Source organism: Papilio machaon, chromosome 16 (assembly GCF_912999745.1).
Source record: "Papilio machaon chromosome 16, ilPapMach1.1, whole genome shotgun sequence".
NCBI classification, from domain to species: Eukaryota; Metazoa; Arthropoda; class Insecta; order Lepidoptera; family Papilionidae; genus Papilio; species Papilio machaon.
Window position 1 is genome coordinate 2276711 of NC_060001.1, and position 14450 is coordinate 2291160.

At 37.7% G+C, this 14450-nt stretch overlaps 1 protein-coding gene across 6 annotated transcripts in view; it reads left to right on the top strand.

Moving 5' to 3' along the window:
• Positions 1-14195, top strand: part of LOC106715756 (zinc finger protein 608-like) — a 99441-nt gene extending 85246 nt beyond the window's left edge. For 3 of the 6 annotated variants that reach the window (XM_045681710.1, XM_045681711.1, XM_045681709.1), the window contains exons 4-12: positions 3640-3763; positions 8188-8275; positions 8347-9076; positions 9161-9370; positions 9848-9961; positions 10352-10686; positions 10853-11039; positions 11167-11632; positions 12433-14195. In XM_045681710.1, coding sequence (XP_045537666.1) covers positions 3640-3763; positions 8188-8275; positions 8347-9076; positions 9161-9370; positions 9848-9961; positions 10352-10686; positions 10853-11039; positions 11167-11632; positions 12433-12494 — 2316 coding nt within the window. In that variant the 3' untranslated portion in view covers positions 12495-14195. Of the gene's footprint in view, positions 1-3639; positions 3764-8187; positions 8276-8346; positions 9077-9160; positions 9371-9847; positions 9962-10351; positions 10687-10852; positions 11040-11166; positions 11633-12298 lie in introns of all 6 variants that reach the window. The other 3 variants (XM_045681714.1, XM_045681712.1, XM_045681713.1) reach the window with 3 other exon arrangements.
• Positions 14196-14450: the final 255 nt, after the last annotated feature.

Genomic DNA, 14450 nt, shown 5'->3' on the forward strand with positions numbered 1-14450 from the left:
TTTGTCCGCGATAAGGAGTTGGGAATAAACGAATATTAAACGGTTACGCGCGAGACCAAATCGAATTGTAGAAAGTTAATTAGTTTGGGAGCGGGTTGAGTAGGGTCCGCCCCGCCCCGGCTTTGTTGCCCTGGTGCCTGGTGTGCTCAGATTGCGCCGTTTTAGCGTTATTTACACAACTGCTATTTATAAATTAGCTATTACTGTTTAGTATTGACCAAGTTGTTATTTAAAACCAGTTACTTTACAAATATAAATTTTAATGTCAAGCTACTGTGTATAAGTGATAAAAAAGTTAAGTTTATTTTTTATTCATCGAGCATTTCATTTTGTCACAAATTTAAAACCTTGCTTACGTATTAATTATTCATGAATGTAGTTAATTAAGTTAAGTAAAAATTAATTATCAACCAATTACTTTAAAATTTAAGTAAATTTTTTAATTTTAAACTTGACGGTTAAATTAACCTTATTCTCTAAATACTTAATTGTTTTTTGTCTTTTACTTTACGCTTTTCGTTCGTAATAAGCAAGAAATTACATAATCACATTGTTATTGCGTTTATTCGTGACGGACGATTACACATACCTACTTCCCATATGCTATATAATTAATTCCGATATGATCTTCACACCCATTTTAATATATTGAAACATTGTTAGAAATAACAGGAAGCCCGAGTTCATTATTCAAATTTATGTAAATTTTCTGAATGCGGAATGCGGTGGAGTTGAGGAAAATATTAAAGCGTAGCCTTTTCGTTTGAATTTTATAGCGCCTTACATCCTAAAAGATTTTATAGTAATTTTATTTCAATTTGTAAGAAGTACGGTTGAGATAGACGGTTTTCTTCCAACTACAAAATTAAATGTAGTATTAAAATGTTAATAAAACTATTGATAATTTTTAATTTGTTTTGTTTTAAGTGTTTTGCTTAATAGTTACAGTGTATCTTCTATTCATTCATTTTCTAGCCTAAGTTATCTAAATAAGTTGAATTACTGAATTCCTAATTTAAATACTGCTTTGACTGGATGTTTGTTGGTGGTTTATTATTCAGTAAACTACTTTGGTGGTTATTATTAAAACCCATGTTGGTTAGTTTGCACGACATGCGACACCAAACAGCTTGTAACCAGGCTACCATAAACGTAAGCAATGTTCCATTTACTCGAAATTATCAAAATGATGTATGGCCGTTCGTTTTGTTGTTGATTGTAATTTCGGTTACACTGTCGGAAATTGTTACCCGTTCGGAGCGGTTACGTTGCCAAATGTCCCGAGATATTGAGCTACGATTTATAACGGGCCGCGGACCAAATTGCTTCTTGTCACAGTGAATAGAGACAAATCGCGTGTGAGTCACGACATCGACGGGTCGTGTAGAGGAGACATTGTTTCATAATCGTTAGACATGTGGGCGTCCGGCCGTCACTCATCAATGCGCTTTCCTTTTGTGGCATACGTTGATGTACTCAAATAACACTTAGCTTTCAAAATGCCTTTGAACCATTCCTTTAGGGACTGAAGTCAGGGTGCTTATTACATTTGTTTACGCGCACCTTTGTCCGTGCCGCCCGGGTGGGTATTGATTTACATACTTTTGTAGTTTGCCGACAATTTCTAATTAATTTTAATAAAATATGATTTGAGAGATTGTTCAAACTAAAAAAAGTGCAGTTGCGCAAAAACAGATAAATTGATTTCTTATTATGTATCGGTTTCGTTTAAGGTAAACAAGAAATGTTTTAAAAACTTGTACGTTCCACTTCTGAACACATGATCGGGTATAATATGATCTCAATAGCTATTATTTATAAAAAAAAAATGTATAAAATCAGCAGCTGTTGGCCTCCCCTAGCGTTCACAATGTGTCCGACCAGGCGCGCATAAGTCACCGGGCCCCTCGCGCTACAATGCAGAGCTCCGCGTGTAATTCCCGCGCGATAAGGGATCTAATAGCGACATGGCGTGTCAAAATATTAATTCTCTCAGGCCAACGTATAATTCCGCATTGTCCGTAGCGCACGCGTGGGCGTGGGCTTGCGCATTTGTCATCAGTTTAACAATATAGCATTTAATATTATTTATAAAGTACGCGTGTGGGTGTTGATGTCATCAATTCGTCTTTATCGCTTTAAAGTATTGACTCGACATTGTCTTGTTAATACATTACGTACAAACATAAAAGTAAAATATAGGTATTATCGAGTGTATGTGATATGTTTAACTTGCTAAATGCATCATAATTCCAATATGGTCAGTATAGACTTGTTTAATTTAATTTTTATAGTTTTAATACAAACACAAAGAAATTAAAAAAAAATTTACGTGCCTTTATCGTTTTTATTAAGAAATTTGTACTTTTTAATTAAGCTTGTATTCCATGTTAAATATGTTGGTTTAATTAACTAGGCTTAATTAATTAAGCTGAATGGTTAAAAATGTCATCCAATTTAAAAGCAGTCGGAATATTTTTAAACTTGTGAGACAGTCGCATGTTCAAATACATAAAGATGAAAATTTCAAAAAATATTTTTAATTATAACAGAACCATATTCGTAACTTGAAGTAATTCGAAAAATCTCTGATGTCGTATCTTTCCCATCCAACACGACAAGAGTGATCTAGATGTTTCTAGATCTTAACAATTAAATTTTAATTCAATTGTTCAGTGTTTTTTTCCGACAAACTGTAATGAGATTTATGTGAAAGTTTTTCGCTCACTCGATACAACATACACGATTGTACAAATATAAGAATAACAACAAAATTTTCAATTGTTACTTTGCAAGCGAGTGAATTCACATAAAATTTTGTTATTTTACCAATAGTATAATACTTTGGTAGACATGTCTATGGATTCAGTGAATTGCTTGTCCATAATTTGCGAGGCTGTTAGCAGTGCAGAAGAAAGAGAGGTAACGACATCGGTGTACTACTCGCACGTATCGCCGTCTGAATGTAAATGGCTTCATTTGATTATGTTCCGCCTCGTAAACGTTCTTTGCATTTATGAAATCCCAATGAGTACCAGAGACTACATTAACGGTTTTCAAGAATTTTATTTTCATTTGATCTTTTATACTCACAAAAAATAGAATTAATTATTACATTTCAAAAACTTTCTGCTAAATTTTATTTAATTCAACTTAGAAATTAAAAAAAATTATTTACCAAATTAGAAAAAGATTTGATAATTTGATAACGATTTTTATTATTCCAATTCCTTTACAAGTGGAATTTATTTTAACTTCTTCGAAGTGTCCATAGGAAGCAATTAGATCCCTCGGTTTTCTAAAGCCGGGTATTTAGGGCACGTCGTGTATATGTAACAGGCGGATAACTACTAGTTATTTAACGATTCCGCTATGACTTCGACAAAATCGTAATTGAACGCGATAGTTTTTATGTTTGTTTTTCATGAATTGTGTCAAATATGAATAGAAAAATGTATGTAAATCAATAAGCCTTCAATAACGTTGTCGATATAAGTGCTTATTATCTACTAAATACGCCATCTCTACATTGTAACATCAAAGTCCTTAGTACTTATCATTAAGGATTGTTTGGAGTGTTTTGTTTACATTAGCAGTTTCATTAAGTGATATTGATACTTAATATTTTATTATTCCCAGGAAACTGCCGAAGTATGTGTGGGCACGTCAGTCGGTACTATCACGGAGCCCGACTGCCTCGGCCCCTGCGAGCCTGGTACCTCGGTCACGTTGGAGGGCATCGTGTGGCACGAAACGGAAGGTGGTGAGTTGTTACTAGCGCACGAACGCAACGCACCGTAGCGCTCTCGCCTCATACTCACAGCACGCTTATGCACGCCTAGTACATTGTATCAGCTTCGCGATCCATACATTTCGTTGTTATTTTTTTTTTCTCTTCTCATCCATCATACAAACATTTTTAAATTCGTTTAAATCAAAATAATATTTGTGTAACAAAGTATTTAAGTAATAAGTAGGTAGGTACTTTTGATAAGTTATTTAGTTTTAATTCTGGTCGAAATTAATCAATGTTATTAAGTTAACATTACCACGATCAATATAAAGTTAGTTTTCCTAACACTAACTGCCGTTAATTGGGTGTTAAGGGAGAGACTCAATGGTTCGCTAACGCTTCTAAATGATAATTTTAGTTAATACCCGACTGAACTGTACACACTGAATCATACATTGAAGGAATTTAAAATGTCTTCCTCCCATCGCATTAACTGTCGGATGCACAGTTAAATCAACTGAGTGTTTTGAACAATGTGACAAGTAGATTAATCACCGACAGTTAAAAAAATCCATAACGTTTAATTTAAAAATTAAAGAAAAAGTCATATTCCCAAAATATTCATTGCGTATGAGACAACCTTAACTTTTTATAAATGGTCTTCATGACCTTAAAAAAAGACTTTCGTAATAACTACAATTACGCCAACGACCATTATAAAAGGGGCAATAATAATTTAATTTACAACACCTGGCTTAAAGCGATAACAGAACGCGTTCCAAACCTTTTTTGTCGTCGTTCGCGTTTCATGGCGGCCATAACCATCTTATAGCCATCTCCTTTCTCCCTCTCTCTTTCATGATATTTATCCGTAAGGTACGATTTATATTAATATATATTGATGGTGCACATAATACAGCGGAGTCTATATAATTAAAGCTTGCTTATTAGTGGTAGATAACATCGCGGAATATTAATAAACCTCAATAACCACGCTACATGCGAGAAAAGGAGAAAGCTTAACCTTTAACGTATATTAACATCAAATAATTTAGCTGGTGAAAAATGGAATTATTTAAATAATCGGTTCAGTTTTAAATTTCAAATTATTCTCACCTGCCATTTTTATCATTTAGGTTTTATCGTTACCTTTATATGTCGACGCTTCTTGTCGACGATCTCATGAAATATGTATGACCCTTCTTTACTTTTTAATGATCATATAAACAGTAGAAGGTGTTGAATAATGCCAACTGCTGCATTCCTTTATACATATTTTAATTAATAAACGTCTCACATCATAAATAACTATGTTATTATTATTTATGTAGGATGACAAAATTAATATTAATTTCTAATACCAGTTTCAACATAAAGCAACGCTGGCTAATGTCAATTTGAACTAAAACGTGATTGTGTTATCTGTGGCAAAATAGAACGCATTGTTTGCTATGGCCGGCGGGCACGCGTACAACGCTTCCTCTACGCAACGCGTAATTATTATAAAATTCGATAATTAATCACCATCTGGCTTCTGTTTCTCTACAAAATCCGACCGCAGCGCGCCCTTCACAATTTATTTACGTCTAATTTTTAAAGCGTGCTCTGTTTGCCCACAAATTAAGCCAGCCGTAAATGCGTCAACTGTAAGCTTTAAATAAAACGTTGAAGTTTTCATAAAGTGAGTAATTTAAACACGAAAATAAACTTTATTTTGTATTATGTGTGTTCTAAATATGATTTATTCATCGTAATGAAAAGTAAATAAGGGATCAAATTCTGCTCGTATTTTCGATTATTATATTTAGATTTTTAAATATTTTAAAACTACGTATTAAACATAAGAATTCTTTGTAACTTGGTATAAATCGAAAGCATGTGTTAAAATTAGTCGACAAGTTGTCGCAAGCCAATATGCTAAATGGCAACCTCATTTTATTTCGTTATTCATTTCTTAGAATGTTTTAGTAATACTTATTGTTCGGGCATTAAATCGCATTATTACCAGAGCAATAATGTTTATAAAAAGTAAAAAACCCGATGAAAATGTATAAAAAAATTGTAGAATGTCGATGTCAATTTTATCAAACTTGGTACCTACTCAAACCTGATCGTACAAGCGACACTAAAGTTAAGGGTACTTGGTGCCAGACTTCTCTAGTGAATCTGCCCAACTGACATAAATGCCTCTAGCATACATTTAATGATCCGACCATAGAATCTAGACGTGTATATTTTTAAAATAACAAACGGCAAATGAAAAACCAGGAGCAAACTTGTTTCGGATACTAGTAGTAACCGTTTCGTGTCCGCTAGTGAATTATTTACACGCTAATTAACTCCTATTTTGTGTTGGGCTTTTAAGAGTGTAAACTTGGACAGACGGAGCGATGTACGAAATGTAAATGAAATCCCCCGGACGTTGTTTGCTCTGTTGTGGGAAACAAAGCCTCGCGCTGATTAGATCTAACAAAGCTTGCCCGGGCTGTCGGACGTCGGACTGTTGTCGGTCCGGTGGCTCACGTATTCTCTTTATGTTTTTATACGTTTTACGTTGCCAAGAAATGTATTTCGACAAGAATTAATTACAATCTGCCAGATTTCTGTATATACGTCAGTTTACGATTTTTTATTTTCACATGGACTACTCGAATAAAAATGTATTGTTATCCCTTGTTGTTATCTTTGATGTAATCATGTGTTGAACAGTTTGACGAGTATTTCATAAACTAAGCCTAATATATTGAAATAATATTCCCGAAAGCGAGGAAGTAGGGAGGCAGGCTAGGGGGGTGCGGGCTACGGGAATGAGCTGATAGCCATTAGTCCGCTGATTGCTGCCCGGGGTGTAATTAGCGATGCCCAAATGAACCTATTGCCTTGTTATACGCTTACCTAATTGCCAATGAACTAATCACTTCAATATTTAAGCGTCATAAAGACCTTTTTTTTAAAAAAAAAAGGAACAATAAAGACCTACTTGTACAAGAGTTTTATATCTGCTTTGTTTCACAACAACCTACTGATGCCCATGGAAAAACCTAATGAAACGAAATCTTTTTAAAATGTTTACTCAAACAGTCCCTTAGTGTAGATATCCCTCGTTAAATCTAAAAGACAACCTTAGTTATATTGAAAGTCTTTGGATGTGAAAGTAATCATTTAATTTGCGCAATTGTAACTGTAAATTCGTCCAAATCAAATCTTCAACGCCATCTATCTTACAAGTTAAGAAAGTTCAGTCAATTGAACAGATATTTATACTTTCATAATTCTAACAATAAATCAATTAATTCATCACTTAATTAGTTCTTTAGATACAATTATACGTTTCTAGATAATAATGTAATGTACTGTGACATTGATTTTTATCTGCAATGAATCTGTTCGTAGTGGTCGTTCATTTTATGCTAATAGCTTATAGAGAAATGCTTTATGTGTTCATTGTTTCGTGAAACAATAAATAATGTAGGAGTTATTGAGATATAGCACGCGGCCCCGGCCTCGGCCGTCTGTCTGTCTCCTACTGTTGCACTTAAATTTATTATTTCACGAGACTCGAGACGGCTTTACTCGTATATAGTCGTATATTCACATGTTACTATGTCCGTTTTCACTTACAATAATATTATTTGAAATCTATTACAGACTATAATAAAAGAAATTCTTTAAATGCGTGATAAAATTGTTTTTAGTGAAAACGGTTATGTCATACATTTGTAGTATTAAAGGTTGTTAAATATTTTTATAAACATACGATACGTAGTTAGTATGTAGTAGTTTTTTGTTTAATATATTTCAGTATTTAACCGTAAATGTATAAGAACGTGTTCTGTCGGTTTACAAAATTAAGTTTATAAACACGAAAGACAAAATTGATTGAAGACAAAAATCTAAGCAAAATAATTATTAACTATAACATTTAATCTAATAAATCTGTCTTTATATGGGGGACTATAAATTTTTAAATGTAACATAATCCCAATGCTATATCGATAACATAAAACTTTACAGTTATTGTATCAATGTTTTTACGATAAGGAAAATATGTTGATACAATTTTATGGTTATGAAGTAGCATCACGCTCCAATGTAGTGAGGGTGAAATTGATTAATTAAATTTGCATAAGTTACCACGCTAGCGCGATAAGCAGGGGTGCGCTTAGCGTGGCGCGGGTGTTTCTAAATATGCGGCTAAAGTCACGTCCGTGCCTCGCCCCCTATCTCCCCCCCGTACTTCCCGCCCGCCTCTCCGCGCCCCCTATGCAAATGAGCGCTCCCGAGACAAATTGGATCGGAACCGCTCTCGCCGACACCAATAAACCTCGCTGCATTCCGTGTTCGCCTCGAGCCGCAACTCTTACAAAAACTCATCCCGTCCCCGCGCTATTTATATCCACATAAAGCCGCAGCTACGTGTGGATGCGCTTAACGATCCCTTTGTATTGTTTCAGGTGTATTAGTAGTCAATGTAACCTGGCGGGGGAAGACCTACGTGGGTACGCTACTGGATTGTACGCGACATGATTGGGCGCCGCCGCGGTTAGTGACCTTCATTTGTTCTTTGTTTGTTCAAATTTTCTTTTTATCATTAATGTTTTTTTTAATTATAGGTTTTGTGATTCCCCGACGGAGGAGTTGGATTCGAGGACGCCGAAAGGTCGGGCAAAACGTGGCCGAGGCGCGGCGCCGACCGACATGACGAACTTCACAGAGACGCGCTCATCCGTACACAGCAAGTTGCGTAACGGCGGCGCTAAGGGCCGGCGCGCGCTACCGTCGCCCACGCCCTTCACGCCACCACGGCCAGACTCCAAGAGGAAGCGTAACTCTGAGGCGGAGGAGCGGCCGCCCACGCCCAAGGCCAAGCGACCCCCGCCCACTCCCACTTCTCCCCCGCCCGACCCCGTCCTCCTAGAGTGTCCCGAGCCCAACTGCTCAAAGAAATACAAACACGCGAACGGCCTCAAGTATCACCGGTCGCACGCGCACGGCTCGCCCGATGACGATGACAAGGATGGTTCCAGTTCGGAGCTAGAGGAACCGACGGCGGAACCGGCGTCACCGGCCTGTCCTCCCTCGGAGCCCGCAACCCCCGCCACGCCTGTGAAGTCACCCACGCCCGCTAAGTCTCCGGACGTAAAGAGCGACAAGTCTCCGGAGAAATCGCCAGAGAAGACGGAGCCAGTTGAGGTGTCGCCACAGCCCAGGTTCCCCGAGGAGTTCGCGCCCACGCCGGAGCCGACTCCACAGCCCGAGCGCCCTCCGACGCCGCCGGCGCCCTCTACGCCCCCACCCGAAACTCTCCCTCCGCTACAGACTTTACAGCCAACGCAATTCAAGGTATGTTCGCTAAAAGATTTATTTATTTTCATTCAAATTGAGATTCCTAGGTTATCAAGAAATAAAAGCGTATATTCTTTTTAGGTGAAACCTCGGTCAGCTTTGATGCCATCTGAGGAGCGTAAATCAACGGAATCCCCGGCGGAGGAGTCACCGGGTAAGCGGAGAGCACGGCGCTCACCCACGCCGGGCGTGCGCTCACCCGCCTACTCCGACATCTCGGACGACGCCGCGCCGCCGGAGGGCGCGCCAGACGCCGAGCCCAGCCATCGCCCCTTCCCCGTCTACCATCAGGTTAGTACACTCTCACGCACTTATTTCCTTCTAGTCTCACACTATGTTGAATTAATACTACAGTCCATCACTTAAGTTTTCACTACTAGAACACTGTACAAAAACATGTCACTGGATACCTTGCATTCCTTTTGAAAGAAAAAACAGAGATAACAATATTTTTTTGGTCAATCTTTTTAGTATATAGACTTTACAATTACTATAAATAAATGTAAAATTCACAAAGCTCTCTCATTATATACCGCAGTTATTCTTCAACGTAAATAAAGAAATAAATCCTAAGTAATACGAGCAATTTAAAGTTAAACCATTAAAAGTTTATTTCGCAATAGATAACTTCGGTGCGGTCGGGTCGTAATAGCACTTAAAATCAACATCATTACTATCTGGTGGTAGCAAGAGGCAGTTAATTATCAAGTTGGCTCGCCATTAAGCTAAATGGAGCGATAATGTTGAATAATATTTTACAATTGACAGTACTACGGGCAGCCACAGTATCTGCAGCCCACGCACCCTCCCGCCGCACCTCCGCCCGCACAAGATAAGACCAAGGAGGACCTCAATAAAGGCGACCCTAAAGCTGATCTCAAGGTAATCTCACTAATACTATTATTTTATTAGACCACGTATTGGTAACAGCATTGGATGCTATTTCAGATTTGTCGCACGATCTTACGCTGATAACAGACTAAACTAACAGAACTATGAAAAATAGACTTCTTCAAATACTTATCGATAAAATATAGAAATTGACCGTTTTATGTTTGTCTAGACTTAACTTTATTGCGATGTGATATTATTTCAGTCGTAAAACGACCACGTTTAACATAATTTATTACTCTTTTGTACAAAAATACTTTTATTATTCATAGCGAAAATTTTTATTTCAATCCTCGAGTGTAGAAAAAATCATTTCAAATTTTATTTACAAATTCAATAAAATCATTTCTAGATTAAAACCATAAAAAATATTAATTACAGGACAACAAACCAGAGAGCGGTCCACAAAAAGTCTTACCGCAGCATTTCTATCCATACAACTACGTTCAAAATTTTCCCTACAACGTGGAATCTGGTGCTCCTCCGGGAACCCCGCTAGAAGACAAGAGCAAGTCCCACGGTGACGGAGACAGGTCCAAAACTACCCCCAGCCCATTGGACAAGAGCAAGCAGCCTCGCCCTCCCGACGGCAAAGAGAACCCGGCGCGGCCCAACGAGAACCATCAGATACTCAAGGAGAGCATAGAGATGAAAGCACAGATGGGTTCTTACGCATTCCAACGACCGCCACATACCAGGGAAGAAGAATTAAGAAGGTAAGGTCCTATCAGATTCAAATTATTGAATATGTACAGTAAAGTCTTGACCGTTGACTCGTTGAATCGTTTTTGACCAAATTAATTTGAGAAGACGGAACACACGGCTTAGCATCTGTCTCTTTTTAATGAAGTAATAATGAATATGACCGTAATATATTTTCAGGTACTACATGAGCCTGGAACAGAGACGCAAAGAGGGCGGTGATGTGAAGCCCGGTGGTCCCCCGGGCATGCCGGGCGCTGCGGGCGGGCCGGGGGGCGGGGGCAACACCGGCCCGCCGCGCACCCCGCAACCCGCGCACAAGCCCCCGCCCAAAGACAAGGACGACAAACCCAAGGAGGAAGTCAAGGTGAGCTATGCTTCCCTGTTACCGCAGGTGTTCCAATAATATTAAAAGTAACGTAATTTACCTCCAAGTTTTACTATTCTAGTTAAAAGAAGGATTTTTTTAAATATTTCTTTAATTATAATTACAGGTTAAACAAGAAGGTCAGAAACCGACAACAGAAACACAAGGGCCGCCTCCACCGCCGACGTCACAGTACTACCTCCCGCCTTACATGCAGCCTCCACATTACGGGGCGTTACCGTTCGACCCCGTGTACCGAGCCCCCTTGAGCCCCATGCTGGTGAGCGGGTACGGTCCCGGGTGGTCGGTACCAAGGTATCATGCCCCCGAGGACTTATCACGTCCCGGGGCGCCGGGGAAGCTGGAACTATTGCCACCGGGGCAGTACTACGGGGGTCACGGGGGCCACGGGGCACACGGAGCTCATAAGATCCACGAGCTGCAGGAGCATGCCAAGTCGCCGGTGGGGAAGGCGCCGAGGGCGGAGGCGCCCAAGGACGGCGCCCGGTCGCCGCCGCCACAGCGCCATGTTCATACACACCACCACACACACGTCGGTCTCGGCTACCCGCTCTATCCCCCCCCATATCCAGGTCTGTTAACAAAATATTTATATCTAAAACATACTTTGAATATAAAATTAATTTATTAAAATAAATAAAAATAATAATTAAATAAATTAAAAGTAGTAATTCTTAAGGCTAAATATATTTTATTTCGTTGTTATTTTAATGTTACAAATTGTATAGTTTCGGAGATTTTTTTTATTATTCAATTCAATATAACCATATTTCTATAATTATCGTTTGTCTTTATTTAAATTTCAATGGCCAGTAAACATTTTAAATAAATACTTAAATTTGTAATAAATATTACAATATATTTATGATATGCTTGAAGTTTATTACCTTCGTGATAAAGTGCCATTAATTTTATGTGTAGTTATGACTGACGAAGGACATAACCTATTTAATAACATCAAGTTAGGTACATAATTGCAAAGTTTTTATTCCGTTACATAGGACGATGGACTCGTAAATTGTTTTAAATAATTATAATTTATATTTACTTGAAGAACTACCGTCAGTTTATTCAGATTCAGATTTCTAAAGTGTCTTTATAATAGAATCGGTTGATTACTGTAAACTTTTTATTTAATTAAAGCCATCAATTAACATTTAGAAGTTATTTAGTGTTTTTTTTTTGTTAAAAATATAGCAATAATAATACGATAAGGTGTATAATATGCTTGGTTGCAGGGGCGCGATAGCATTCGGCAAATAAGCGGCCGAACCCCGCGCAGCTTGTATAACCAATGTACAGAGAGATGCATTTATAATGGGAGAGATATGAGAGAGGAGCGAGACATTAATGGAGGATTGTGTGTTTGCAGCGGCTGCGGTGTTAGCGAGCACGCAAGCGGTGGTCAACTCCTTCCCCACGCCGCCAAAATGAAAGGAATACTCCCAGAATAAGGACCAACCCACACTAAGGGCGCGCGATCACTCGCCGCCTCAGAGGACGTGCAGCCCAGATGAAGTTAAACTCACCGATAGTGACATAGTGCAAGTGCAGTGACGTGACAATGACCGGGACCACCGAGTCGAACTATGACCGAGTTCCGGTAGACTTTATCCCCTAGCCATAATTAAACTCTGTGATTTCGCGTAATTCAAACACGAGTGTAGAAAATGTGACGTGCGCTTTGAATGTTAGATGTGTGCGAACCGATAGTTACCTGAAGTATAGTGTTGTGTTCCGAGAACTCTCGAATGTATGTTGAACATTGGTCAAGTTATTGTGGACGCAGTTGGAAGTTTCGCACTCGCTGTCCCCTCTCACTGGAACCTGTTTTTTTATATGTTAACTAGTTAATGCACAAACTAGTTTTGTACATATTAGATTTATGTGTAAATTCCCTTACATTAGAGTCCAATGCAGTAATTGTAATATAAAACATCGAATTATATCCCCCCCCCCCCTCCTTTCCCCTGTGGACATCGTACTGATTGCAAGGTCGCTGTTCGATGTATCAACGAATCCGTTGCAGTGAGATTTTCGAGATAATAGCATTCCACAAGATAACAAAAGCAAGCGTACCTTAGTTTATAAACATAAAGTTAAAATAATATAATTAAGGTAGATTAAGTTTAAAGGCGTCAGTGTGATCAATATGAGTCGTAGTGTGCACAAATCGTACTCTGTCTCAATTATGATGAGGAACGACTATTAATATAACGTAGAGCATCCTATAGAATCGTGGAGTGTTTGACTATCGCTGTGCGTAATGTATGTCTGGCTTATAATGATTATTGTAAACGAAAAATAATCTCATATTCCGATATTTTGATAGACTCCCGAGCCCACACTGAAGCACGCTAGGTAAGGTCGGCAAATTTACGATTTAATCTTGTTTCTTAGTACTTCCTATTATATCCCGTTTTTGTGTGGGTGTATTTCATACAAGTCTTCCAGTCGAATTGTTCATACGACTGTTGCAACATTTTTTTTTAATCTATATTACTATTGAAAAAAAAGCCGTAACTAATGCTCTGTAATTTTCAATCGTAAAGATGTGTACTTTGTGGAATTGTAGAAAAATTTTAGTAGTAAAACACTTCAATTTAGATCAACAAATACTTTGTAGAGATTTGTTTTTCTATAATTTAATATTTTATTCAATGTACGAACGTACCTGTCCGATAAACAAAACCCGATATTTATAGAAGGAAGCGGGGCCTAAATACCCAATTTATATAAAAAAGATTTATGTTGACAACTGGAAACCAGTGAAATTTTGTTTTTACAATTATTATTTACTTATTAATATTATAATATTGCTTTTTCCAAAGTCATCGTGCGACTGCCTAAACTATGTTTATAAATAAAATTGAAACAGTTAGAGCTTCTTCAGTACAAACTGTTATTTCCTAAGCTAAGTCGAAAAAAGTATAATTTGGCCAAATAAATCTAAAGAGATCAGGCCGTTTTAAATCTTATTCTTTAAGCATTAAGAGCCATAATGCTAACCGAGATGTAATAACAATGAGCTCTAATTTTATTTTAATTTGTCGAAGCGAGAAAATGATTCATCTATTTTGTACAATAAATAAATTTTATTTGTATGCAGGCGGCTCTCTTTTTTATTTTTTGTAAAGTTATAATTAAATACAGTTGTTCTCGCAAATACTACTTATTTTGTTGTTCAATAATTGAACTAAAATATAAATAAATTAATTAAAAAGTACCTTCAAAGAATGGTATGAGTTTGTGTCCCTTTCACGGAGCATTACAAAAACGGGCATAAATGATATCGATTGATTTATTTGTCACTTTTTTCTTTCTTTCTTACCTTTTACAAGTTTTATTGCAATTAATTTTACTTTTGAAATTTAAGAATTATAAGCATAT